At 43.1% G+C, this 25683-nt stretch overlaps 1 protein-coding gene and 1 long non-coding RNA gene across 5 annotated transcripts in view; one reads left to right on the top strand and one right to left on the bottom strand.

The window, feature by feature from the left end:
* The window catches only part of MAPT (microtubule associated protein tau), a 117494-nt gene that overhangs the window by 30679 nt on the left and 61132 nt on the right, over nucleotides 1-25683 (top strand). For 3 of the 4 annotated variants that reach the window (XM_025196887.1, XM_025196886.1, XM_025196888.1), the window contains one exon: nucleotides 24677-24766. In XM_025196887.1, the coding sequence (XP_025052672.1) occupies nucleotides 24694-24766 (73 nt within the window). In that variant the 5' untranslated portion in view covers nucleotides 24677-24693. Of the gene's footprint in view, nucleotides 1-14507; nucleotides 14644-24676; nucleotides 24767-25683 lie in introns of those variants that run through there. The other variant, XM_025196885.1, reaches the window with a different exon arrangement.
* Nucleotides 11822-13518, bottom strand: LOC102378430. Its single transcript, XR_323137.1, has 3 exons — nucleotides 13445-13518; nucleotides 12763-12824; nucleotides 11822-12154 (listed from the first exon to the last, which is right to left on the bottom strand). It is a non-coding gene; the product is annotated as an uncharacterized LOC102378430 (long non-coding RNA).

Genomic DNA, 25683 nt, shown 5'->3' with positions numbered 1-25683 from the left:
CCTGCTAGAAAAGGTTGGCTCCCATGGACCTAATCTTAGAAAGTTAGGGCATCTCTTTGCCTCAAGTTGTTTGTCTCCAGCAAGTGGGGCATGATGCATTATATAGCAGACTTCCAAGAAAGAAAATTAATAGATAAGGAAACTTCTTATTCCTTTTGTCTCCCAAAAATCTCAAAGTATTTGACAAATTTTAAATGGAGTAGCTTTGGTTATCACACAGAGCTCTCTAGTGTGTAGCATGGCTCTTTGGGCAGACAAGGTTTTTTGAGTAAATGTGATATCTTTTATTAGACCAACTAAATAGTTGGAAAATTTGTTCTTTGCAAGCTTTCGGGTACAAGCACCCTTCTTCAAGCAGAGGGAGAGTCTACAGTTGTATTGTGCTCTCCTGGATAGGATAGAAACCAACAGCATGGCTAATGGCACCCGGCAGTGCAGTATGACAATAAGTGAAAGTGAAGATGCATCTTGTAGGGTAGGTCTGCAGATTAATGGGATGGTTGTTTTCAAGGCCCACTAAACAAGTTCCATATTTGGTGCCATCTTGGCTTCACCTCAGTTCTCACGAGAATCCTATAGCTGTCAGGTGTGGCATTTGGGACGGACCTCATCCAAGCTGAAAGATGCCATGCTCCTCTTTGTCAGCAAGGTCATGTGTCTTAACACGGTTTTACTTGAAGACATCCAGTGGTGGATGTACTAAAACATTTTGTGAAGTCCTTTAAACCATGTATTGGGAGGCTTTTTTCAGCCAACTGCAGTCAACTGCATGTTAGAAACTTTGGACAACAACCAGAAAAGGGAAGAGCTGCATGCTAGTATTGCAGCTGCATGCTTGCAGCTGCATAAGTCTCCCAGATGTGCAGTGGTCATTAACATGTGCCAAGTTTTAGCCAGCCCCATTTGTGGTGGGTGTTTGTGCTGTGCCCCCCAATGGAACACAAAACTGCCTCTTGCAGTCTTTCTGACCACAGGTTAATCAAATAAATGGCAGTAGCCACAACAGGAAACCACAGGTCATGGCAACCCCCTTGGCATTCATCCATTTACAAATATCCTCAGGGCAGATAAGACCTGACAAAACTTCTTTTATTCCTGAATACTGGCTGAAAAAAATGTTGTTCAGCTATTTATTTTGTGCAAGAGGAACATACTCTAATTACTCCGCATGACAAATAGAGTAAGGAACAGTGGCCATCAGTTTCTGAGGATGGACTTCTGATTTTGTTTTTGTAGAAAAACCAGCTTTTTCCCCATCTCTGAGTAATTGGCACATTAAGTTAAACTTGGCTTTTGATGAAATAGAGAACCTCAGAACCAAGTTGATAGAATTATTCTCCCCCTTCTGCCCCCGCCCTAACATTACTGTTATGTCTGTGAGCTATCCTAATAATAAGAGTTGTACAGTGTGAGGCTTTAGCTGAAACGACACATAATCACCAGGGATCCAGGTTTTCCATTTCCCATGGAAAAATGGAAAAAAAACGCGGATTTTCCCTTTTACTGAGAATATGCAAATTTTTCTTTTTAATAGAGAAACACGTGGATTTTGCTGTTTTACAAAGAGCTCTCTGCAGGCAGTTCCAGCCTGGAAGGGGCCGGAGGAGGGGGTCAGGCAGGGGGTGCCATTTGCACGTACATGCACATGGCCTCCAGGCAGCCTGGAGAGCAGTTCCCGCAGGGAATTGAGTAGGGCTGAGTCTGGGGCTGCTGCCCAGCTGGGAAGTGTGAGGCTTGTGGCCTGGAGCTGTAAAGTGCAGCTGCAGGGCCTCAGCGGGGAGCGGGCTGGGGCTGTGGGTGGCTTGTCTGGGGTGAAGGGGGTATCTGGCTTCGCTGCTGCATGCAAACCTGGGGGCAGGGGGAACTGTGCCCCCAAGAACTGCGCATGGTGGGGTTGGATGCGAGCTGCCCAGTGCCCACCCTGCTGCCCTCCCCCAGGGCCTCCACAGCTCAGCAGGAGGGATCTGGTGCAGCAGGGCACAGTGGAGCCAGGTGGGGAAGCTCCTTGCTGCTGTGAGCTCTACGCTGCCCTGGCAACATGCCCACTGTCTGCCCCGGAGCAGTGAGGAGCACAACCACGCACTACCACCCCCACTGCTCTGGGATGGGCAGGGGGGCACATTCCCAGGGCAGTGCAGAGATTGCAGTGGCCACAATGAGCTTCCCCACCCATCCTCACTCTGTTCTGCTGTGCCGCTGGGCTGTCAGGGCCCCAGGGGAGGGCAGCAGGGTGGGGAGCCTGAGCCCACAGCGGGCAACCTCCCCCCCCCCCCCCCCTGATCTGGGGGGCATGTGCTGCCCTGGGAGTGCATACAGCAGTGGGCAGCTGGCCCCACCCTGCCTGGGCCCACAGCGGGCAGCCCACATCCCCTCCCCCCCACAGGCTGCACTCTGGTGGTGCCACCCATGTGGGAGGTGAAGCTGGACTCGGTGCTCCACTATGCTGCAGCAGCCACCACCTCCCATGGGTGGCAGCTGCGGCTTGGGTGCTGCTGCAGGGGACAGGGGGCTGCAGACTCAGGTCTCAGGTCTCCAGCCCTGTAGCCCTTGCAGCTGGGGGCTGTTCCAGCAGGGCTGGGGGGGCAGGGGGCTGTGGGTGGGAGGTGAGTGGCTTTGGCAGGGCCTGGGGGCTGTGGGTGGGGAGTGAGAGGTGTGGGTTTTTTTGTACATATCCAGGTTTCAAAGGCTGAAGCAATGCAACAAAAGTATATTCTGGGTGTTCTGTGATCCTTTTGACTTTCAAATTGATCACTTAAATTATTTCTGACTCATTAGTTTTACTGTTAAATGTTTGTTATTGGAACTGAGGGTATCAAGGTTTTGGAATGTTGCTGCAAACTTAAAAGAAGCCATGTAGGAGGGAAGGAAACAAATAGCTTTTAAAGCTTTTAATTTTGCCTCATGATACTTGCCACCATGCTTGCTGCAAAATGAAGTTTTAGACATGTGAGTAATATAGCAGATCAGGGCTGTCCAGCTAGGTTGGGGGGAGGAGGGAAATCCCAGGGGCATATGCCTGTGTGGTACAGGGAGCACAGGGAAGTTGGACAGCCCAGCTGCTGCAGACTATGGATTGTGGCTAACATGTAGAGATTTAACCATGTCTGTTTGCTGAGTTTAAATTTAAAGCAGCTTCTTGGATCACCTTCTCTGAACTGGAGCTGCAGAGCGTGAATTAATTTTGAGCATTTGACCTCCGTCTTCAAATATTTTCCCAGCTGTGCCAAAATACCTGTCTTGGTTTACAAAAGGAAAGGGTTCCTTCCTCATCTGTCACAAGCTTCTCAACTTTGTCTAGGCCAGCATCATGGGTAAATAGTTTATTTTGGCCAACAAGTGAAATGTCTTTTGGGTATTGTCATACAGTACTCTTCAGCATGACAGTTTTGACATCTCTAAGCCATCAGCTGGACACTTCCAAAGCAGTATTAAAGAAACAGCAGACTGCCGTTCTTCAGTAACCACCACTAGTACTGTTGACGGTGATAATCTGAACAAATAAGAGACTGCTGAAATCTGCAGCAGTGAAGTAGATGCCCGCATTCACAAGAAGGGTGATGTAGACTGGAACAGGAGATCTTAAAGAAAATAAGTAGGTAAGGAAAACTTCCCCTCTCTGTCTCATCTTCTCTGGCAGTTCAGTTGCATGGGGCTGCTCAGAGCAAATGATCATTATGAGCTGTGGATGAAATTTATTTGATTCTTGCCACCATCATGTTTCTGCAAAGGCCACACCTGCAAGTTTGTTCCATTATATTTAGCAAAGGTATGGGTGTAAGTCCTAAGGTAGCCTCACAAATCCCTTCCAAGGAGATTTCTGTTCCCTTTCTCCCTGTCTATGGACCACCTGTGGAAGTGGTTTTCAACCTTTTTTGCACTCCAGGTACCCTTCCAATACTAATATATTTATTCTAGTGCTCACCTGCTTGAAGAGAGCCAGCAGAGAAGACCCTGTGCTGCTCCCCTGTGTGGGGAGGAGGAGCAGCTGGAAGGGAGAAAAGTCTGCATTTATGTCAAGCTTCTCTGTCTCAGTTCCACTCTCCTGGTGGCACTCTTCAAAGGCTGTTATGGCACCCAAGGGTGCTGAGGGACCCTGGCTGAGAATCACTGACCTGTGGAATGGATACTGTGAATTTTAAAATCTGCTGGTGTTACCTTTGCTGCTGCCACACATACTCTGCTCAGGTCTCTAGTTCTCAGAGGAAAAAAAAAGTCTTTGTTGGAGGTAAGAGCAGTGACTGTAGGCTCACACTGCAGATGTTTAGGATTCAGCTGAGCCAGGTGCAGGTGCCGACTCCTGTTCCAGTTCTCCTTCTCTGGTTTCATCAGATCATGACCTCTTTTGGGACAAGGACAATGAAGTTGAGTCCTGAAAAGCAGGTGAAGAACCAGTGCTTTAAAAATAAACTACTGGCCAATTATCCACAAATTCTAGTTATGGGTGCTTCCTTCCATGTCTGGCATCATCTTGGCCTGCTGCTGGAGCAGTTTTTTGACCTTGCCACAAAGCTTGAAGATTCCAAATAAGTTTACAGGTTAAATCCATACAGCTGCTCTCTTCCTTGTTACCAACTTTACTTATTTTAATAAGCAGTTCTATATCCTAACCTGAATAAATCTTGCCTTTTACATGTTCTGCACAAGATTTCTTCTTTGGAGCACCTGACTCCTATTAGTTCTGACTCCACTGATGCAAGGTGCCAACCCTTTCCAGGACCTGGTGCATTTCATGCTCATGGTCATGCCGTTGAGGTGAAACTCAAAAAAGAAAGAAATCTTGAACAAGGCCAAAAACTAAGATCAGCAAAAACATTGTATTTTGTAATAAATAACGGGATGTTGTGCTGTTTTTCCCCATAATTCACTAAAATATGTTTTGTAATTCCCCTAGAATTTACAGACTGCACTGGAGCATACCATAGGATCCAGCCTTCTTGCAGCAGAATTTAGGGCAAAGCTGCTGCAGAGCACAAAGTGACTATTACATGGGGCTTTCAGAGCTTGTACACCATGAGATAAAACAATTACTAGGCCTTCAAGTCAGAAAAGACCCATTCTCGGTAAAGGGCCTATCCTGAATCAAATCCATTAAGCTTTGCTGCCTCAGTTTTGAGAATGAGCAAGAAGGCAAACCACTTGAGTTGAGCCATCTTCAGTCTTTTGGTTTCAAGAAAAATGGCCGCTGACAAATCCTAATCTGTTCTTTGGCTAGAATTTAAACCTAGGTGCATGGGGCTCTGCATCACCAAAATCCCACCAATGCTGGACTTCTTGCCAACATGACACTAAAAGTGAGTTCCTTGAGTATGTGCCACTGTTATGCTTGTTTCATGGATACGAGTCAAAACAAGATAATATTGAAACCTGATTTAATTCCTCAATACTAAGCAAATTGGAATACAATAAGTCTACTAAGTTTCCAATCAGGACCTAAATTTAAACCTCCCTTTAAAGCTCTGCAAAAAGGTTCCCTGCTCTTTCCTTTAAAGTCATGTTCCTTGTTCCACTTTGACCAGAGGAAGGTAGTGCAATCTAAGGGACAGAGCTCTGGGTTAGGATTCTGGAGACCATTTCCATTCTTGGCTCTGTTGCTGTCCTGCAAGGTGTTCTGAGATGGTCACTGTCCTTCTGTACCTCAGTATCAGTAAATCCAGATGAGGACCTCCTGTGTACATATCTACTGGTAAAGTGCAATATAAGAGTAAAGCATTGTTTCTGTTAACATAGCACTTGCAAACAGACCACAACATTTCACTCCAGTGAGGGCTTGCTAAGGACAAAACCCAGCATTTGTGCTCAAAGTAAATTCTGCCTTTTATGATTCACCATCTCCCAGTCTTTCCAAATGTCAGCATCCAGATAGGAAAACTTTTCATATGTTGGCTACATACACAGCCTTCCTGATCTGTCAAACACACCCAACCCTTTTTTGGAACTCTTCTTTCTCTGCTTAGTTTTTATCATCCTGTAGAATCAGGATGGGGGGAAAGTCTGTCACATGTCAACCAGATGTATATACCAAAAAACCCTATAACACACAGCTGATCTAGACTATCCTCACTGTGGGAGTACTTCCTAACTGAGTGATCATATATGTCTCCTATGAAGAAACATGCAAAACTGTTACTTGGTCATTTTTTTTATATATATAATATGGACTGCAACAGGATCAGTGTGCAAATCTGTAGTTGAAGAATTGATTGAGAATCATGTTTAAGATTTGTAATTGGTCTTTGATTTAGTAGCAGCAACACTGAATTGAAATAACACTTAGCCTTTTTACTTCTTCATTCAATTTAAACAACTCGTTTGTTAAGCACAGAATGAAGTCTCTTGAGGAAATGAGAGCCCAATATGTAGAAGAAAGAGGAAACCTCAGGAAGAACCCCACATCACATTCAGGATTGTTTGATATAACCCTAACATCTATATACCATAACATCTATGAATCTATGATATGAGCTTCAAATGTGATAAGAGCAGAAGGGACTGTCACTAAAGAATTGGACTCTACAGCTACTCGCAGATGCTCAACAAGCTGATGCCTCACTCAGTGCAATTTTGTTGTCTTGTGCAGCACACAGATGCTTACTAAAGTGAGTTGTCCAAGTGGACAGAGCACTAGGCTGGGATATCATGTTTACTTCTGACTGTATGACTGATGTGCTGGGTGACCTTGGGCAAGTCACTCTTCCCCTCGGCATCAGTTTCCTGTCTGTAACATGGGGATAAGGGTAGAGTGCTTTAATTCTACTGATGAATAATGCTGTGCAAGAGCTGGGGGATATTCTTAGTGTCCTGTTACAGTTTTCAAATATGCTTCTTCAAGTAACTTCCAACAGTTTCTTGTTATCCAGAAGTGCCATATCTAAGGACATGGATTTGAACACCTTAGGACTGGAAGAGACTTAGCAGGATGGACAAGACTGACTTTTCTATCCCAAGATAGGATCAGCTATACTGTGACCATTTCTTATAGATGTTTGTTTAAAAAAATACCTTCAACCTGGAGATTTCACAGCCTCCTTAGGCAATCTGTTCAAGTGTTTAATTTGTCCTTATCCCCAGTGGATGCTAAGAACAGTTCATTACCTTTCTTTTTGCAGCAATCTTGCATATTTGATGACTGTTATCACATCTCCAGTAGGTTCATAGTATTGTTGGGGCAGCTGTGATGGTTTTTCCTCAGCTATCTTTTCTCTTATCAAACTTAGATCTTCCAACTTTTTTTCATAATTCACGTTTTCTCAGCTTCTGATTTTGCTGTCTTCTGTATCCTCCCACTGATCTACATTTATATAGGAGCATTGTGTTCAGTTTTGGGCCCCACACTTTAGCTGGAGCCTTACCAGTGTTGAGTAGAGTGGAAAGGTTACCATGAACCTTCAGTTTATACATCCCAATATGATATTTGTGTGCAGTTTTTGATCTGCCACAACCCCCAGATTGTTTTCCTCAACTGCTGCCTAGCCATTCTTTCTCCCTTTTCTGTTTGTCCCATTATTTCTACCTAAATGTAGTTACCTTTCAGCCCCCACCCTTTCCCTATTTTGTGCATTTTTTTTCTCCAAGTTGTTAAGATCAGGTTGAATTAATTTTAACCCTGCTGTCCAAAGTGCCTGCAATTCCTCCCAGGTCAGTATCATTTGTGGATATAATGCATACTTTATTCCATCATCCAGGTAATTAATGAACAAGTTGAACTGGACAGGACCAAGGACAGACACCTATTTGAGTCCATTCTTTGCCTTCCCTCCCCCAACTCTCAGAGTGAGCCACCTATCAATGGTTCTCTCCTAATAAGATTTTTCAACCAGTTGTGCAGCCACTCAACAAATGGTTTAATTTTCATCTTATTTCCTTACCTTGCTTATGAGAATGGGATATGAGAAGGTGTCAGAAACCTTATCTAAATCAAACTTACCTAAAATCAACTACAAGGCCTCTTGCCATTTCACAGGAAGAAGCTTAGGTTTGTTTGACATGATTTATTCTTGACAGATCCACATTGGCTGGCTATTAGTAAGGGCCTATTCAAGTTGCAGTTGTGTGGATTTTGTGGAAACTATGAAATCTGACATTGTCCACAAAATCAACTTAAAAAAAAAAAAAAGTAATAAAAATAAAATGTTGGCTCCCCAGTGGGAGCAAGCGGTCCTCATTGCCACTGCTGCCCAGCCTCGCAGCCTGCCTAGGTCGGGGGAGGAAGGCACCAACTGGTGGGATGGCACAAAGGGCAGCAGACAAGCTCCCGGCCCCCCCTTTCCCCCCCCCCCCCCCCCCCCCAGGGTGTTTCCACCAATCAGCACTATGGGGCAGGGATGCTGGAGCACATCCAGGAAATATCTGTGGAATTTCCTATTTATGCTGAGCCTAACCCGTGAAAATTGTTCAGTTTCTCTGCGATTTTAAGCAGACCCCTAGCTGTTACCATACTTACCATCTTGTACCATGTAGGTACCTGCCACCACTGCCTCTTTGTTTTGGTAGTTTTTGGAAGTTGAAATTAGCCAGACTAGTCTGTGATCCCTTGGGGGTCTTTAAAGGAAAAAAAAAAAAAAAAAAAAAAGGCTTTTCTTTTCCATTCTTATGGGTCCTCACTAGACTTTTGCTAGTTCTCCAAGGTAATTATTTTTGTTTGAGAGAGTGCTTCTGCCAGCTCTTTGTACTATTGGATGAATTTCATCAGGCCCTACTTACTTGAATTAATCTAATTTACCAAAGTAGAGAAATGCTAATCTCTAAAAAGTCTGTGACTTGCTCTTTTCCTTTTCTAGATTGAGTTCTTCCCCTGTGTTGCTGATGCTAATGTCTAAGCAATGTTAACTTTTTTTTTGCTTAAGCATGCAAAAATCCATTGGCTTCTCTCTAGCTGTACAAAAGAACCAAAAATAATACAGTGCAAGCATTTAAGAACTGCTACCCCTCATAATTATAATTTAAAACTATTCTGTATTAGTATGTGATAGTTTAAGACATATTTATGACTTGTGCTTTGAATCCAGTCTTTTTTCTGTTTAGAAACTCAGCTATCCCTGGGTTGGCTCAGTTTACCACCTAATACTTAGGCAGACAAGGTTCCTTGGGTGAATTTGATATCTTTTATTAGACCAACCCAAATAGTTGGAGAATAGTTATTAAGCAAGCTTTCGGGTTCAAAAACCTTTCATCAGGCTAAGGAAGTATCAGCAGTTGGTGTGTGCTCTTCCTGGATGGAATGAAAAGTAAAGAAGCCAGGGGCTGGGCTGGGGAGTCAGTTGCCAGGCCGATTATCAAAAATTGATACATTATAATTACGTATAAAAAATTGATACATTATCTGCCTGGCAACTGACTCCCCAGCCCAGCCCCTGGCTTCTTTACTTTTCATTCCATCCAGGAAGAGCACACACCAACTGCTGATACTTCCTTAGCCTGACAAAAGGTTTTTGAACCCGAAAGCTTGCTTAATAACTATTCTCCAACTATTTGGGTTGGTCTAATAAAAGAGATCAAATTCACCCAAGGAACCTTGTCTGCCTATGTCCTTAGACCAATGCGGCTACAACCTAAACCACCTAACACTTAACACTTATTTGCCCTTTGCTTCCATTTAGATGTCTGCTCTAATTTCTGTCTCCAGCCTATAAGCTCCTTCCACTTCTTCTCAATTTTAACTTTGGGTGAATGACTGAGTCACTTGGGCAGAACTTTCTAGTTGACTTACGTCACTTTGATGCTTCAAGAAATGTTACCCTTCTGTATCTTTTCAGTAGCTTCCCATATATGGAGTGACCTCAGAGTTCCTGTGTGCCAAATACCACACCAAGAACTTTAGGCCTAAAGTTTCAGAAGTATCCAGTAGTTTTTGTGCACCCAGATTTGGTAAGTAAGGGAGCTGATTGGAAGGTTTTACATTGCAGCAGGCAGGGCAGTGCTAGAAGCATTTAGAACATTATCTGTTCCAGAGGTCCAAAAAGAAGGGAAGGCCATGTCCCCCCCCCCCCCAGTCCCCCAGGTCTGCTTATGCATTTGTACAACATTGTGGGATAGGGTTGTAATAGTGGTCTTGGCACAATTGACATGTAGTATGCTTGTCTTCTCAGCACTGAAATGATTAACTGCTTTGGAAAATCCTAATTTTCTTGCTCATGAGTGAGTCTGAAGGAACAAATGGGTTTATACAAACCTAGCATGCGTGAGCAACTCTCCACTAAAGCTTCTTTGAGCAAGCCAGGCACAGCTTAGAAATTGGTGCATGTTCCAGTACTTTTAAACAACCCTCACCCAACATATGAAAAGCTGCACATATATTACACAAAAGGGGTTTTTTTCCCCATCAGTAAAGAACACAGCATAAGTGTCAAGGTTCTGAGGGATCATTAACTAGTAGCAAGGGAGGAAAAAGCTTAAAATTGTGAAGACATTTTTCTTCGTTAGTTTGAAACAACAGATTGATCTGCATTTTTTTTAGGTTCCTCTCCCCCCAGCTTCTCTTAAACGGATTTATCTGATTATGAATCTTAGTACCCTGAAAGAAACTGTTTTAGTCCCTTGACAAAATGACTTGAAACTCTTTGTAATCTGTTTACTGTAGTTCCATTGATGATAGCTGTAGATGATATCTACAATTAAGGAGGCAGCAGGACTGTATCCACTCATCTGAGCTCCTTCAAAAAACACTCTTCTGAAAAGTATACAAACATGAAAAGGAAGTTGCTTATGAATTATGAACAGTTTTTTTCAGACTAATTTATGACACTGACATTTCAGTTGAATAATTCAAATAGAACCCAGTCTCTTTGAAATCCAATTTCTGTTTGATCTGCTTTTGGAAACAACTCTTCAACCATCTTGTGGTGGTTGAATTTTTGTTTTCACATAACAAAATCAGATGCTTGCAACATTCACTAATGGAAAGTCAGAATACTTTTAACTCTTCCAAGGTGTCTGAGAAAAGGCATGTAAGGAAGGGCTCACACCTGTGATGTTAACAGGGGGCAGAATAGCAAAGACCCGCACTCTGTTTCTGTGGTCTGGAGCCTCTGAGCCCGAGTTAGGTTGAGGGATTGTCTTCCTTTCCCATATCCCAAGAGACCTTTGTGGAGTGGACTTTCAAATGTGCCAAATACTGGAAAAAAAGTGGCAGACTTTTAGACCCTCACTGAACATGCCTCACATAGTAGCCGAGTCCTTCTGGGCTCTGAATACCTGATCCAGGATGTAAGGAGTCTATGACTAAGTTATGCAAGGAGGATGGATTCAGATAGATAAATTAGGGACATTAAAGCAAGTGATGAGTGTCTCTCCTTCATATAGAACTAAGGAGCTAGATAGTGGGGGGCCTTGGAGGAGGACTCTAAGAAAACCCCTCTTCAGAACAAAGCAGCTTTGTTCAATCAGGCTTATTGTTTAAAATAATACCAGAGAAGTTGACTATTAGCTAATGACTCATGAAAAGAGTGCAGATGCTAACTTGGATGCTGTGCTCTTTTAAGGCAGGGGTAGATGCTGCCTTTTTGAACAGAGCTGCTTAGTGATCTGGGGATGTCTAAAGGGTGGAGCCCCTAAGTTAGAACAGGTAGCTGCATCCTTGTCAAGATTTCCTTTATCACTGTTTCTCACAATGCCTGTCATCTGAACATTGTAGGGCTTTCCCTTCTTGTGCTGCCTTTTCATATCAGCATCTGCCTAGTATGCACCTGACACAGCAGTGTTTCTTTGATTTATGTATATATATAGTAAACCAAAATGAATCCCTCTGTTCTTGGACTCCTGACAGCTGCTAGCTTGGGTGTTGGAGGTCCCTGATGAAGGTTTTGCCTTTTTGTGTGCCTCCATATATTCTGGGATAGAACAGATAGCTGCTCAGAAGTGGAAGCTGTTGAGCTGTTTCTCTTAGGATCCACGGCCACAGTCCTGCAGACTGGTTAACCGAGCAATGCATGGCATGTCAGCAGCAGACACTGCTCTGTGTTAGCAGATTGTGTATGTGGGAATTCCATCCTCCTGGCACCAGAAGGGTTCTCTGGGGTGAGTTTCCATGCTTCTCAGTGTCAGGACTAATGATGTAGTTTGGCACAGATTATGTAAGATTGAGTACAGTCCAAGCACAGCTGTGTGGTGTTGAACATCTGGCCTCCTCCCCTCTCTGCCCCCACAGTTGTGGTCAGTTCTGAAAAATGTTAAGGTTGTATTAAGTTCTGGTTTTATTTACTTTTACCAGCTGAGAAATCTTCACTAAGCCAACAGATTTAATTTTAGGACTTGCGTCAAACTTGGCAGAGGGGACAGGCATGGGGCTTTCTGTAGGATTTACTAATGCTTAGTCTTCAGTAACAGCAGCAAGAGAAAGAAATAAGTCTCGTTCTTTTTCATGTAGATTCCATGTCTATTTTGAATGGCATTTTAAGAAGTCTGACTTTCATACCCTTACTAGGAATATAGAGATCTCCCAATTAGAGCTGACAAGTGGTCTGCCTAGTCCTAATGCATCATCCAAGAGTGAGCAGTACCACATGGCTCAGAGGAGGAGATGGAAACCCTCCTCCCCCATACTAGATTATAGGAATAGTTTCTTCCTAATCCCAGGAAGTTGGCAGTTGCTTTATGCCCAACTGTTGGGTTTTCACTGGTAACTTCTAACATTTGTTTCATTTTTGCCTTCCATGATATTGCAATAAAATTGAAGCCCTTTCTGTAAAACCCTTGGTTCAAAGAAGGCTTCCATACCCAGAAGGCTTTGTAGGAAAGAAGTCCCTCCCCATCTGTAGGACGGCTTACCTAGCTAATCAATTTTTTCCTCCACTCCTAGTGGTCTATGAGCTTCATCCCGTTACAGACACCTGAAACACAGAGATGATCTTGCAGAGCTTGCCTGCTTAAAGAGAGTCATAAAAAGTATTAAATTGCCAATACTCATCTGTCATGGGATGGGATCCTCAGGGACAGCCATGCTCTCCTAAGGCCCCTCGACTGTGCCAATTTGGCCCAATGGGCACCCTCAGTTGTCACCCGCCACATCTTTGATGGAAATATAAAGATAGGGAGGCTGCCTTTAAGTCCTCTTGGACATGTTTTGATGGACTGTCTGAACCCTGTGGGTTCCCAGATCCCTTGTAGGTCCCATTTCACAATGGGTGTTTCAGGGCTATGTGTGTGGCTCCAACTGCCCCTTTACCATGCCCCAAGCCTCGCAGATGGTATTGGCTTGGTCTTGCCTAGGCTTTGTTATAATTCATCCCCTTGTCCTCACTGGGCTCTCTGCAGTCCAGTCTCTGTACCAGGGTCTGTGCCCCCTCACTGGCACCAGGGTCCCCACATGGCCATGGGCCCCCAGTGAGGCCACCTTCCCCAAATAGCCTCACCCAAACCACCGGTCTTATAAAACAGCAGACAAAACATAAGCCCCTGGGCTATAACATAACACAAGCTACATACGGTGTGCTCGGTCCTTTTACATTACCTGGAGCAGAACTTAGTCAGGCCTCATCCCTTCACTTGTTCTAGAAGGGCTCCTTCTCCCTTGGCTGCTAGCAGAGAACTGACCTCCTTAGTCCCTGTCCTGGGGTTTATATGGGCCTAGGGGCCCTGCCCCTTCCAGCCAGCTGACCAGGTACAGGTGCAGGCTAATTGCCTCATTAGCCAGTTGCCATGGCAACCTGCACCTGGGCTCCTGTCTGGCTCTGGGCTCTCCCCAGGCAGTTTCTGCTCTTCCAGGAGCAGGCACCCAAGTGCCTGCGACACTGTCTTAAAAATTATTCCTAATTTAATCAACTGCTTTTTTAATTGAAAGGTTCTGGTCAGCCTTTCTCTTACTTTTTGCTGCCACTTGCAGTTCTGGAAATAACATTAATTAGGAGTTGTTGCTGTTAATTTTCTAGGAAGGGTCACACCACTGTTCTGTTGAGGCCTATCAGCATATGTGGTTTCTCTGTCTTATTGATAACTCAGTAGATCCTTTCCCGTCTGTGTTATGTTAGGATTTGGCTCATCGTGTGTTGAGGAAACCAAGGAGTTTTTATTAGATTACCAACTAGCTTTCCAAAGAAGGTGGCTGTTTTTCATATCTTCCTCCCAAAAGAAGAAGGGTAATTGGTGAAGTTTTTTGTAATACAAGTAAGGTAGACTGACATGGCTAAGTAAGTTGTTGTATGTTGAAGTTGGAAAAGGTAAGGTTAAAGAAAAGAAATCAGCTGTGGACTTGCACTCTTTTACCTTTTAGCTATGGTCATTTTGGCTGACCTTTCTTGGGATGTTAGGCGAGATGGGGGAGTTTCCTCTGCTGACTTGCATTGGTCATATAAAAAGGTGACTTGAGTATTTGGGGCTATTACTCAGCACTATTTATTAGTGTAGCACTCATGAAAGCCATTGTATGTGGCTGCTAAGTGCTGTATTGGCATATTTTTGTCACCTGCATTCATATTAGCTAATAGCTTAATTGAGTCTGTCATGATGCTATGTGGAAACCAAAATATAATTATCAGGTTAGCAGGGGCAGATTGCCTATCATGTGAAATCGGGATGATTGAGATCAGGAAGCTTTTTTGGGTATTAAAACTCAGTTCCTGGAGTTCTTGCATTCTCCCAGCCTGTCTTCCATGGGAATGAACATTCCTGCATGTATGATAGTGACTCTCAAGTTTATAAAAGAGGAAGAAGGTAGGAAGAGGGGATTGTAGTGAAATCTCAGCTTTTTGTTGTGATCTATTTCTTTCCTGCTTAGAGGATCAGTGTTAAAGATGAAGACTTTAAGCATTTCTTTCCAGCACAGTTGAGCTTGCCCACAGTATGTGTCATCTTTAATAACCCATATTTTTCAGAAGGGAATAACTGGGTGTGTCTTTAATTTTTTATTTTTTTACTTCTCTCAGTTGCTCCCCTAACACAAGAGGCATTTGTTCTTGTTGAGTAGTTCTCCAATCCTGCCTTGGAGCTATGATGTATTACAGTATCCTGCTTTGTTAACTACATGGTACAACAGTGTGGGTTTACAGATTAGGAGTTAGCAGAGGAAGATGGGATACCATTTGATTTAGGGTACCTTTTGATTTCCTAATCCAAATTAGGAGATGACATGGAACTGAATGATTCACTGGACCTGATACCTGTTGTAAACTTGTTTGCTGCTTAATTTGGTACTCACTGATTTGTGTTCCAGAAACTTCATTTACATCATTTGCTGTGTTACAGATATAGTTTCCCAAGGGTTTGCATTATTACTCCTTGTTTTCAGTCAGTCCCAACTTTCCAAATATGTAACTTCCTGAGCTGAAATATTATATGTGCTGAAGGGGAATTGCATGGAAATTTTTCGCCAAAAATGTCTGAGCTTTTCGTTATCAGTTAGGAGTGTGGGAAACAATACTTGGTAATATTTGTACTGGAGAATCTCTCTAGTGAATGTTGGTAGGATGGTGCCCTGTGCTGAGAAATGCCTTTGAATGTGTCGGTAAGACCTGGATTTACCCAGCACAGTTGGGAGAATTTAAAATGGGCCTTTTGTGTACATTTGGTTTATGAGTTGTGTACCTGCGCACCTTGGTCTCTTACGTATTTATGCTCTAACCCTGACAAGGCAGAGAAGTACTAGCATCGCTTTTTGCAGAGAGGCTTAGTGACTTGCCTGAGACAACACAGAAATGGAGCCATGGACTTGCCCCCAAGCCTAAATCCTAGGTTAGTGCTGTAATCACTTGACCATCCTTCCTCTGTGTAGCTTGTGCCGGCAAAGTTCTTCGGGTAGATGTGATATCTTTTATTAAACCAACTGAGTAGTTGGAAAAAAAGTAGTTCTTAGCAACCTTTTGGGTGCAGTCACCCTTCTTCAGGCATAGGAAGTCTCTGCTGGTCTGGCACTCCAAGCAATGAGAGAAGCTAAAATGCAGTCATTCCCTCATTTTGACAGCACTGAATGGGACCCACTATGTAGTGGGAGAGAGTTGCATCTCTTGTGCCTGCAGAATCATTTTAATTTTTGCAGCCCTAGCTTGCACTTTTGATGACTAATCTACTTCTGCTTGCAGTTAGCTATATCATGCTAAGGCAGCTCCAAATTGCTGTCGTTGACACAGTCAAAAATTTCTATTTCTTTCTTCCTAATTGCACTGGTCTGATGAGTGGGGAACTGCAGGAATCAGTTCTAGACCAGGGACAGGTTTCAAGTCCAGTGTCTTGTAACCTTTTATCACTGGGAAGGAGGTTCTGAACCTTCCAATTAAATATACAGGGCTCTTGTCCTGCAAGTTCTTTGTATAAAATTGGACCTCCACCATATCAATGGCAAAATTGATCTTATGTGACATTAGGAAATAGTTATAGATTTACTCCCTCTCAGGAGATGGAAGAATTGGATTCCTGCTAACTTAACAGACTGGCCTTCACAAGGGGAGAGGAACCAAATTTAATGATAAAAAACCCATCTCTCAAACGATTCAAAATTAGCTTTTTGAAGCATTTGCTACACAGTCCATGCAGATGAGATGATGAAGTGATATGCGATGGAGCCTGCAGTAACATTTACGGAGGTTGCTTCACATAAGAGATTGGCCTCAGCCTTGGAGGGTAAAATAGCCACCCCATACTTATAGCCAAAAAGTCTTTGAACCACAGTAGGATACTCTGCATTCCATATAGGAATAGCTATAACTTGTAACAAACATATCGTTAATAGAAAACTGCCACTTTCCCTTGCTTTCCCTTGAGAGGCAGTTTGTAACTGTGAAGTATGCAAAGTTTTGAAGAGCCTTAAAGTGCTGGCAGGGTGGAAAAGGGAAATGTTCTTAGATAAAGTGCCTGGTTAGTAGGAGTGGATATGCTGGACACAGATAATACCCTTCAGAGGGTTCTTCAGTTATCTACTGCCTAGAGGGTGCTGCCAAAACGTGCAGAACTGTTATTCGTTACTAAACCAAGGTAGGACTGTTTTATCATTTTTATGGGGGGTTTTTTAAAGAAAATGCTGAGTGTTTACCTAAGGGACTCTGCATTACTTGTTTATGAGATGAAAAGCTTGTTTTAAGAATGCTGTTTGTGTGCTTTTTAAGTCAAAATGTGTGTAGTTTCTCATACATAAGGGATTTCAGCACCACATGGCCTTAAGCAGTTTGTTTGCTGAAGTGCATCTGACTAAAGAGTCCAGTAACTTTCTAGCCCATTTGATTTTAGGCCTAGAGTCTTTCCCTTACCTGAAAGCTAAGGTGAAATTTTCCAGCCAAAACGGAAGTGCATTTTGAACAAAGATGAGGTTGGTGCATTTGAATTCAAGGAATGAAAGATGGAATGATGTTGCAGAAAATGTATAGGCATTTGGTGTGTCCATGCTATGGTCAGAACTGCTTTTAGCTGATGTGATGAAAGAAATGACATAGAAAGGAGAGAGTAATATGAGAGCTACATAAAATACCTTTACACTGAAGAATATTGCTTTACTTCCTGACAAGTATAATAGTACCAGTTCATGGCCTTCACATTTAAAATATGAAGGTCATGAACTGGTACTGTTGGTACAGCTATGCTGCTGAAAGATTATGTGTAGTTCATTGTTCTCCCCTATTTATTCACTGAACTGCAGTATTTCTCTGGTTCATGCCATGGCTATATGGACTTTATTCCTTGTAAGGTTACAGTGCAATTAATGTTCCAGGTTGGGAGCTTCAGGAACTACGTTCTGTGGTTATGCTGCACCTGTTCTGGGCATATTATGGCCTGGTCAAATGACGGGCTGCTCCATGCTCTTTTTTTCCAGTAAACTCTTCCCTGCAGGGACCACATCCCAGAAGCAGAGGCGTGGGTGGCTCTGGTGAGAAGTGCCCCTGTCTGGTGGGAACTTCTCTATTTGCTTTTCAAAATAATACTCTGTAATAACCAACCCCATTCCCTACCCCTTCCCCCACTTTGTAGCAGTGCCTTGGAGGCACAAAGAAAGCGCACAATCTTTATTTCCACTGAATACACAGTTCTGTGCCTTCACTGCTGCATGAACGTGTTCCCTGCCCTCTATGCATGCTAGGAAAGGTGAGTACCAGCCTCCTTGCTTACTGCCTGTGGGAATGGAGGAAGGGGCCCTTCTTTCTTGCCATCCCAAAAGCATCTTAAAGATCATAATAGTTGGGTTCTTCTCTTATTTGCTGTCTGCCTTTTAGAAACTTTAGGGTTCAAATTGTGCAGTTCTTCTTTGCATTCCCTTTGAAAAACTCAAAGAAATGAAAAATCAATAAGTTTAAGTAATAACAAGATTTCAGCAGCTGGAGCTTTAAGGCATTACTCTTCCCCGCCCCCTGCCCCCCCCCCAATAAAATGGCAGTGCAACTTTTCTTGCTGCTTGATCAGTTGTAATTTCATCCCTTGTCCCTAAAATTGATCCCAAGTGAAAATTGATACCTTTTAAAATTCTGATGAACCAGTCTTTCAGTTCTTTAACTGTGTGGCTATCATATTCTGTCATACGGTAGACCTCATTGTCACCAAGGGCTATGAAAACTTCCCCCAACCCCTGCTTTAGGAATCTACAGTGTTTCTTTTCCTGCTCAGCTGGCAGCTCCTCCTTGCTTCTAGCTTCTTGATAAATATCCAGACTCTTCTTTATTACAAAGAGTGCTGGTACCTGCAGTAGCTGCTGGAAGCAGGGTGAACCAGCTGGCATCACATGGCCCAGCAGCTCTCTGCAGCCTATCAGCAGATGATCTATAAACCACCCGCAGATTGTGTCTTTGGAGCCTTTGCCTTTTCTGATTCCTTGCTGTTGCTATTTAGCCATTGCACTGTTTGATATGAAGTATGGTGGAGGATCCTAACTAATCTGAGTGCTTTCCTCAAGAAAATCCTATGAACCCTCACTCCTATTATCTAATCTTACAAGTTGTAAGAAGCATGATTTGTTTGGTAATTTTTTTATTGTACCAACTGTATAGTTGGGAGTGATGTTAGACAAGCTTTTGGGCTCCCAAATGCTCTGGTTTCTGAAAGGTTAATTTTCACTAGGCAGCCTAGTATACGACACCAAAGGGAAACTCTGTGTTGGAGGGAGTGAAGCACGCCCTTAATCTCTTTCCACTGATCTGGGACATGTCACTGTTTCCAAAAAGGGGGAAATTAAATATAACACAAGTACACATACTCTCTCTTGGACTAAAGAGGGGGGAGGAACATAAGAAATGCTATTTACTGGGTCAGACCATAGGTCCATCTTGCCAAGTATCCTGTCACACAGTGGCAGATACTCAGAGTGGATGCTGAAAGGGAGAGTGAACAGGGTATGACCAGGGTTTTTTCCACTGTTTCTCTGTCATTTGCAGCCTTCATCATTTAAGGTCTAGGAAGTTCTGATTCAGAGGCTGTGCCCATAACTCCCATGCTCAATAGCTACTGATGTACCTTTCCTCCAGGAATTTGTCCAATCCCTTTTTGAATTTGGCTAAACTGTCAACTTCCACAGCATCTTTGGGCAGTGAGTGCCACACTTTCATTACATGCTCTTTGAAAAAGAACTTCCTTATGTTAGTTTTAAACTTACTACCTACTAGGTTTATTTTATGACCCCTAGTTCTTGTATTGTGAGAGATAATAAATCCCCATCTACTTTCTCTTCGCCATTTAGTATTTTGCAAACCCTTATCATGTCCTCCCTCAAGCATCTCTTTTCTTTTTAAACTGAGCACCCTCTTTAGTCTCCCCTCATATGGATGCCCCTCCATACCACTAATTATCCTTGTTGCCCTTCTCTGCACCTTCTCTAGTTCTTCTATACCCTTTTAGAGGTGTGAGAACCAAAACTGGTCATAGTATTCAAGGTGTGGATGCACCAAGGATTTATAAAGAGACATAATTGACACTTCCTATTTTGTTCACAGTTCCCTTCTTAATAATGCCTAGCATTTTGTTTGCCTTTTTGATGGCAGCTGAGCATTGTTTTTAGCAAACTGTTTACAAGGTCTCCCACCAAGATCTCTTTCCTGTGTGGTAACAGCTAATGTAGAGCCCATCATACTGTAGGTATAATTTTTGGTTATTTTTGTCCGTGTGCATCATTTTACACTTAACTACATTGAGGCTACTTGAAGATGTTAAAAACCAAAAAACTGCGCTTCACTGGAAGAAGCAGTGCATTACTTCGACCCAGTTCCTCAGCGTCTGCATAGATTGGGTGCTTCAGTGGGGCTTTTTGGTGCCTTTATCTAATAGCAGGTTCAATCCAAGCTGGGTCCTCACACTCCGCCACTCTCCCTAACACCTCACAAATGCCACATGCCCACACCCTGCCCCCATAACACCTCCACATATACACCCCCCAGCATACCCAATTGTCCCCCCAACATACAAGAGTAAGACTTTATTTTTGAGTTATTATGAAATCACCTCTATATACAGTATGCAAACACAAATCATGACAATTTTTTTTATAACAATCTTAAAATATGTTATAGTAGGTGTTTGACTTTTAGTGTAATACCAGCAAATTGCCTATCAAGAATGACGGGGGGTGGGGAATGGAGGGGAGAAAAAATTCTAACTCCCCGCCCCCGTGTCGCTGCCATTTCCCAGGAGTGGGAGGGGCGAAGCTTGCCCCTCCATCCCCCCTCTGCCAGCAACCCATGCCACTACTAGCTTCAAGGAGCAGGTATTATGGTACCTGTCTTATCAGTTGAAAAATCTACCTTATTTGATTCAATGTAGTTTTTGATGTAGAGTGCCATTCCCCCACCAGTATGACCTGTTCTGTCATTCCTGTATAATTTGTATCCTGGCATTTTGGCATCCTTTTGATTTTCCTCATTCCACCATGTTTCTGAGATGGCTATTATGTCAATATCATTATTTACTGTTAAGCATTTATGTCCCCACATCTTGGGTCTTAGACTTCTAGATTTAGTATAAAAGCAATTATACATTTTATTGTTGCCTGGTTGATTTCTCCCCAGCATTCACTAGCAGCTGATCTACATATCTCATGAGATCTGCTACCTTTGCGCCTGGCAGGCAAGTCACCATATAGTCCTTTCAGATGTCACAAACCCAGCTATGAATGTGCCTAATAATCAAATTGCCCAATACCACCACCTGCCGCTTCCTGTGCTAGGGGGGTCCGCTGCCTTGGAGGAGTATCCTTGGTGCAAGAGGGACGCTATGACGTTAGCTGGAAGGTGGGTCTCATCTAAGGAATAGTTTCCCTCCTTCCCAGCTTGATGCCTTCCATCTCCAAGGCTCTCATCCTCCTCAGCAGCCTGGGGCTGCTGTAATGGAGGTGGAGCTGCTGAATGTCCATGTAGAATGATTTGAGAACTGGTGCAGTTAATATGCCAGCCTTTTCATCTCCAACTCAATAATTTGGGTATAGTGGGAAACTCCTAACATCTGTGGCTACTAAGTGAAATGAGTTAGCATAGTGGTACTCACAGTTCTGGCCCTGTGGGCCAGATGAATGATGTGGGGCCAGTCTGCAGGCTGGATTGGGCACCGCGCACTGGGATTGGGCCCTCGGGTCCTGTGTAATCCCCACCTGGCCAAGATCAGGCTCCAGGACCCCACGCTGCCCCCCCACACACTGGGAACAGGCTCTGTGCCACCCTGTTTGCCTGATCTAGCATGCAGGACCACAGCCTACATGGATCCATTAGGGGCCAAGTGGCATGGTGCTGGGGGCTGGATCTGGCCTGCAAGCTTAAGGGTCCAGCACCCTTGAGTTAGTGGGTCTTAAATCAGTTTCTAGTAGACATTTCTCCCTGCCAGAGATATCTACTGTAGTGACTATATCGATCTCTCTGGTGACAAAGAGACTGAGTCCTAGAAATAGGAGCTCTTCCTAAGGAGGGCATGTTGGCAGGGCTGTGGGGGGCAAATGCGTCCCCCTCATATCTTCTTTGTGCTTGTTTGGGATTGAGAACAATTGGAAAAAAAAGTATTCATGAATTGGATTTCAAAGTCTCACATTCAAAACAACAGATTTTGATTTTGCGAGCTACACCACAGATTAATGCTGTGTTTTAGTGCCCAAGTGCCCACCAGTCGCATAAATATTGTCACACTGGAGCCAGCTGTGGGCAGGATATAATCAACATGATCCCCTGAGCTCCAGAAAGCGGGCAGTCATGTGGCCAGATAAAGCTGTTATTTTAAATGGGCTAAATGCTACTAAAACTCTTTAAATTGAATGCAGGAAGTGGTCACTCCAGTCCTTCCCACTACAGACACCTATTCTTGTAGATTATCACTTTGCAAGTCTCATGGCAAGTTCTTGACGCTTTTCTGTATAGTTCAGTCAGATGATTGCTGTAGCAGTTGGTAGCAGAAATTGAACTGGATAGTCATCTTCCACATGGAAAATAAATGTTGGGTAAAAAGATCTTAACAAATGACATTTGATATACCCTCCCTCGGTATTATAAATCTTATTACCAGCACATAACACCGTGTAATCTCATTTCCTTACTGCTGGTTTCAGCTCACTTCCTTGCGGCTGTGGTAAGCATGTGATTACAGCATTAGCTGGTTACTAGCAGCAGTGTCAGTGATTTAATTATGTTAGCTATTATGAAGTTGACTGACAGTGTTGTCCCTTTTGCTGTCATTACAAAATTATTAGCAGAAATATGGTCTCTGCTCTGCAGAACTGGATCATGTCAGCACCTGGGTACAGTGGATCTGTTGTAAAACTTGTTTTCGTTTTGCAGTAACTTTTGACTGTGGAGTCTCTGCTTCTCAGACGCACACAGCTTCCCTTCTCCCTCCTTACCCTATCCTCTCCCTGCCCACCCTATCCTTAAATATTTTAGAGGGGGAAGCCACTGGGATTGTGCAGATCTGTGGACCTTTCCTGAGAAGAAAGGGAAGATTTTTATATTGACTTATCTGAAAGTTTCTTTTCTTCTTACAGGAAGTTCCATAAATGCTTGGGAGTTCCTTCTTCCCAGGCCTACACAGACAGCACTACACAAAACTTGGGAGTGTTCATTATTACTATTGCTTTCATGTCGAGGAGCCCAAGCTGTAGATCAGGGCGCTGTGTGCTAGGTTCTGAACAGCTTAGAAATATATCCCTGCCCTGAAGAGCATCCAGTCTAAGTACATTTCTTTTCCAAATACACTTGAGTCCTCTGTTGCCATCTTACATCACTTCTTTCTGAACTATGTTTTTTTAAACACTTTTTTACCTTGTGCCAGCTGATTTTTGTATAGAACAGCATGGCTTTTATTTAGGGCAGCCTGTGTCAGATGGGAACAGAGGACTCTGGTCCTTGCAACAATATTGTATCTTGGCAGCAAACGCTTCTTTGCTCTCTCTTTTGCATGTTAGTCTCATAATTCTTTCTTCACCGGATTTGTTCTGTTGAGTCTTTAATGTGCCTGGATTATTTAAGGCTTCTTATTTTAATTGGCAAATGTATGATTTAGGTTGTGGCAGAAAAAAAACCATACTCCAAGCAAGGCTGAGCACCCTGTCCCTTCCTTAATGCCATTTTTGTTGCCAAACACTTCTGTGCTGACTCAGGTCATCCAGTTCTGAGAAGGGTTCAAGAGATCTGGGGTTTGGGATGTGGATTTCAGCCACAGGAGAGAATTACACCCCCAAACAAGTGATTTTAATGGTTTTTGTATCTTTAAAAACAATGAAATAAAAATATTGTATACTAAATATTCAATATCTAAGGATCTCAGTGTGCTTTTCAGACATTAATTAACTAATTCTTTAGCGGGCTGCAAGAAAAGTACTCCCCACATATAATTGTTTTGCTTTTTCTATAGGTCTATTTGTTTTTTATTTTAAAGAATTGACATACAAAAAAATCAGAGTCCCGCAGAATTTCAGTTTGTTAGACAAAGGCTTGTGAAAATTAATAGGCCAATAATATGATCCATGGAGGAGACCCTTTTCCTTGGAGGTTATTAAATTGTTAATTAACTTCAGTGTTGCAGTGGGTAAGGCCTTTGCTTTTTGTCCTTAGTTTATTGTACAAAATGGATGACCCAAGCTTAGCATTTTGACTTTTTTCTTCTGGTCTGAAACTGGTCAATTCTTCACTTGGGTCACCTAAATCATATACTTATCTTCTGCTTCCATAAAATCATTTTCCTTCTTGGCCTATTTCTGCAAGTGAAGTTATTGTTTTCTAAATTTCTGTTGCTTTCTAACTGGCAACCGATTTGTTTTCTAGCCTACAGCTTAATACATTTGGATTTCTCTAAGAGTGGCTTCTAGATTCTCTTCTGAAATCTTGAAATGTGTCCTTTTTTTGGCTGCTATCCTGGTAAATGGAAAGGCTGTGGACAAAACTTGCTCCTAATAGGGGGCTTGGAGCTACTGACTTTACAATATTTTGACAAGAGTGTTTAATGAAACCATGTGGCCCTTAATAAGTAGTACTGTATATCTGTCAGTTTTCAGGACCACCTTTTTCAGTACATATCTTAAGCTGTTACCTGTCTCTAGTCACAACGACATGCTTTCAAGTCTCATTGGAAAAAGAGAATAAATGAATTCATCTTGTAGTAGCCCGAAAGGCAGCTTCTTATTGTTGGCCGGATGATTGCTTGGTAGGGAATATTTTATTCCCCCTCAAAATTGTTTTCTTGGGATTAAGGATGATAAACCAAAAATGTACCAGAGAGGACTAGTAGCCAGAAGGGTACCCACTGGAGTGCAGGTGAAGTTGCATTGCATTAGGTTTTGTCTAATGGTGTTAAACTTTTTCCCCCTTAGAGAACTTTGGCAACAAGATGGCTGAGCCACGTCAAGATTTCAGTATGATGGATGACCATTCATTGAGCCAAGATAAGCAGATCCCATCAGGTGAGCCTTATTGGGTAGGGGAAAGCATGGGAGATGGGAGAAGGACCTTCCCCCACAGATGGGTTACTTTGATCCAGAAGAATGAGGAGGGCACAACTGGGCAAGGATACTGCAGAGTGAATGGGTGAGGTTGCCAGTGGAGTTGGTCCCAGAGAGCGTACCTGTATGATTGAAATGCTAGTCCAAAAAAGGGACCCTCCTATGAACTATTTAGGTTATGTTATTTGCCAGTAAATCTGTTAATCATAGTTGTCCGTGCAGATACTCTGTTGCTTAAAGCAAAGCGATGGCCTGCCTACAGGAATTACTGGGTGGGGCATGGGGTCTTGAGTCCTCTCTGCTTTATATACTGAGGCTCACGCACACTGCTGAGTCATTTCAGCTACAGGAGACAGAGCTGGCTTTGTATGTTGTCCCCAGCAAAGATACTTTAATATAGGTCATGCTCTAAGAGGGTGGGAGAAGTTAAAAACAAGCTTCATTTCTGGTGCCAGCAGTTAAGGGACCTTTTCCTTTTTCCAATTTTGAGCATGTTTGTGGGAATAAGTCTTGCAGTTCCTGCCTGGTCACTGCTGGTCCCTTTTCAGAGTGTAACATACTGTAAAAGGCTGCCTTGAAGCTCTTTTGCATTCAGAGATACATTTCCAAAGAAGAAAAGAAGCTGGAGTCTGTACTTTGCATGAATGTGTGAAATTACAAAAGAATATAGTTGCTTGCAGGAAAAGAAAAACCTGCTTAGAAATGTTAAAGGAGATGAAAAGAGACTTTTCCCAAGTCTTGTATATAAGGGCTTTGTTGATGATTGTGCCACTGTAGCCATTAGAAGAGGGGAGAGGCAGATTTTAGGCTTCTTTTGCCTCCTTGCCACTCTCCAGAGAGACTACCAAGTGTCAGGTGAACACTGGAGATAAGGGTGG

Source organism: Alligator sinensis, unplaced genomic scaffold (genome assembly GCF_000455745.1).
Source record: "Alligator sinensis unplaced genomic scaffold, ASM45574v1 scaffold444_1, whole genome shotgun sequence".
NCBI lineage: Eukaryota > Metazoa > Chordata > Crocodylia > Alligatoridae > Alligator > Alligator sinensis.
The sequence above is the reverse complement of the archived record's forward strand: the minus strand, read 5'-3'. Positions and strand labels throughout refer to the sequence as shown.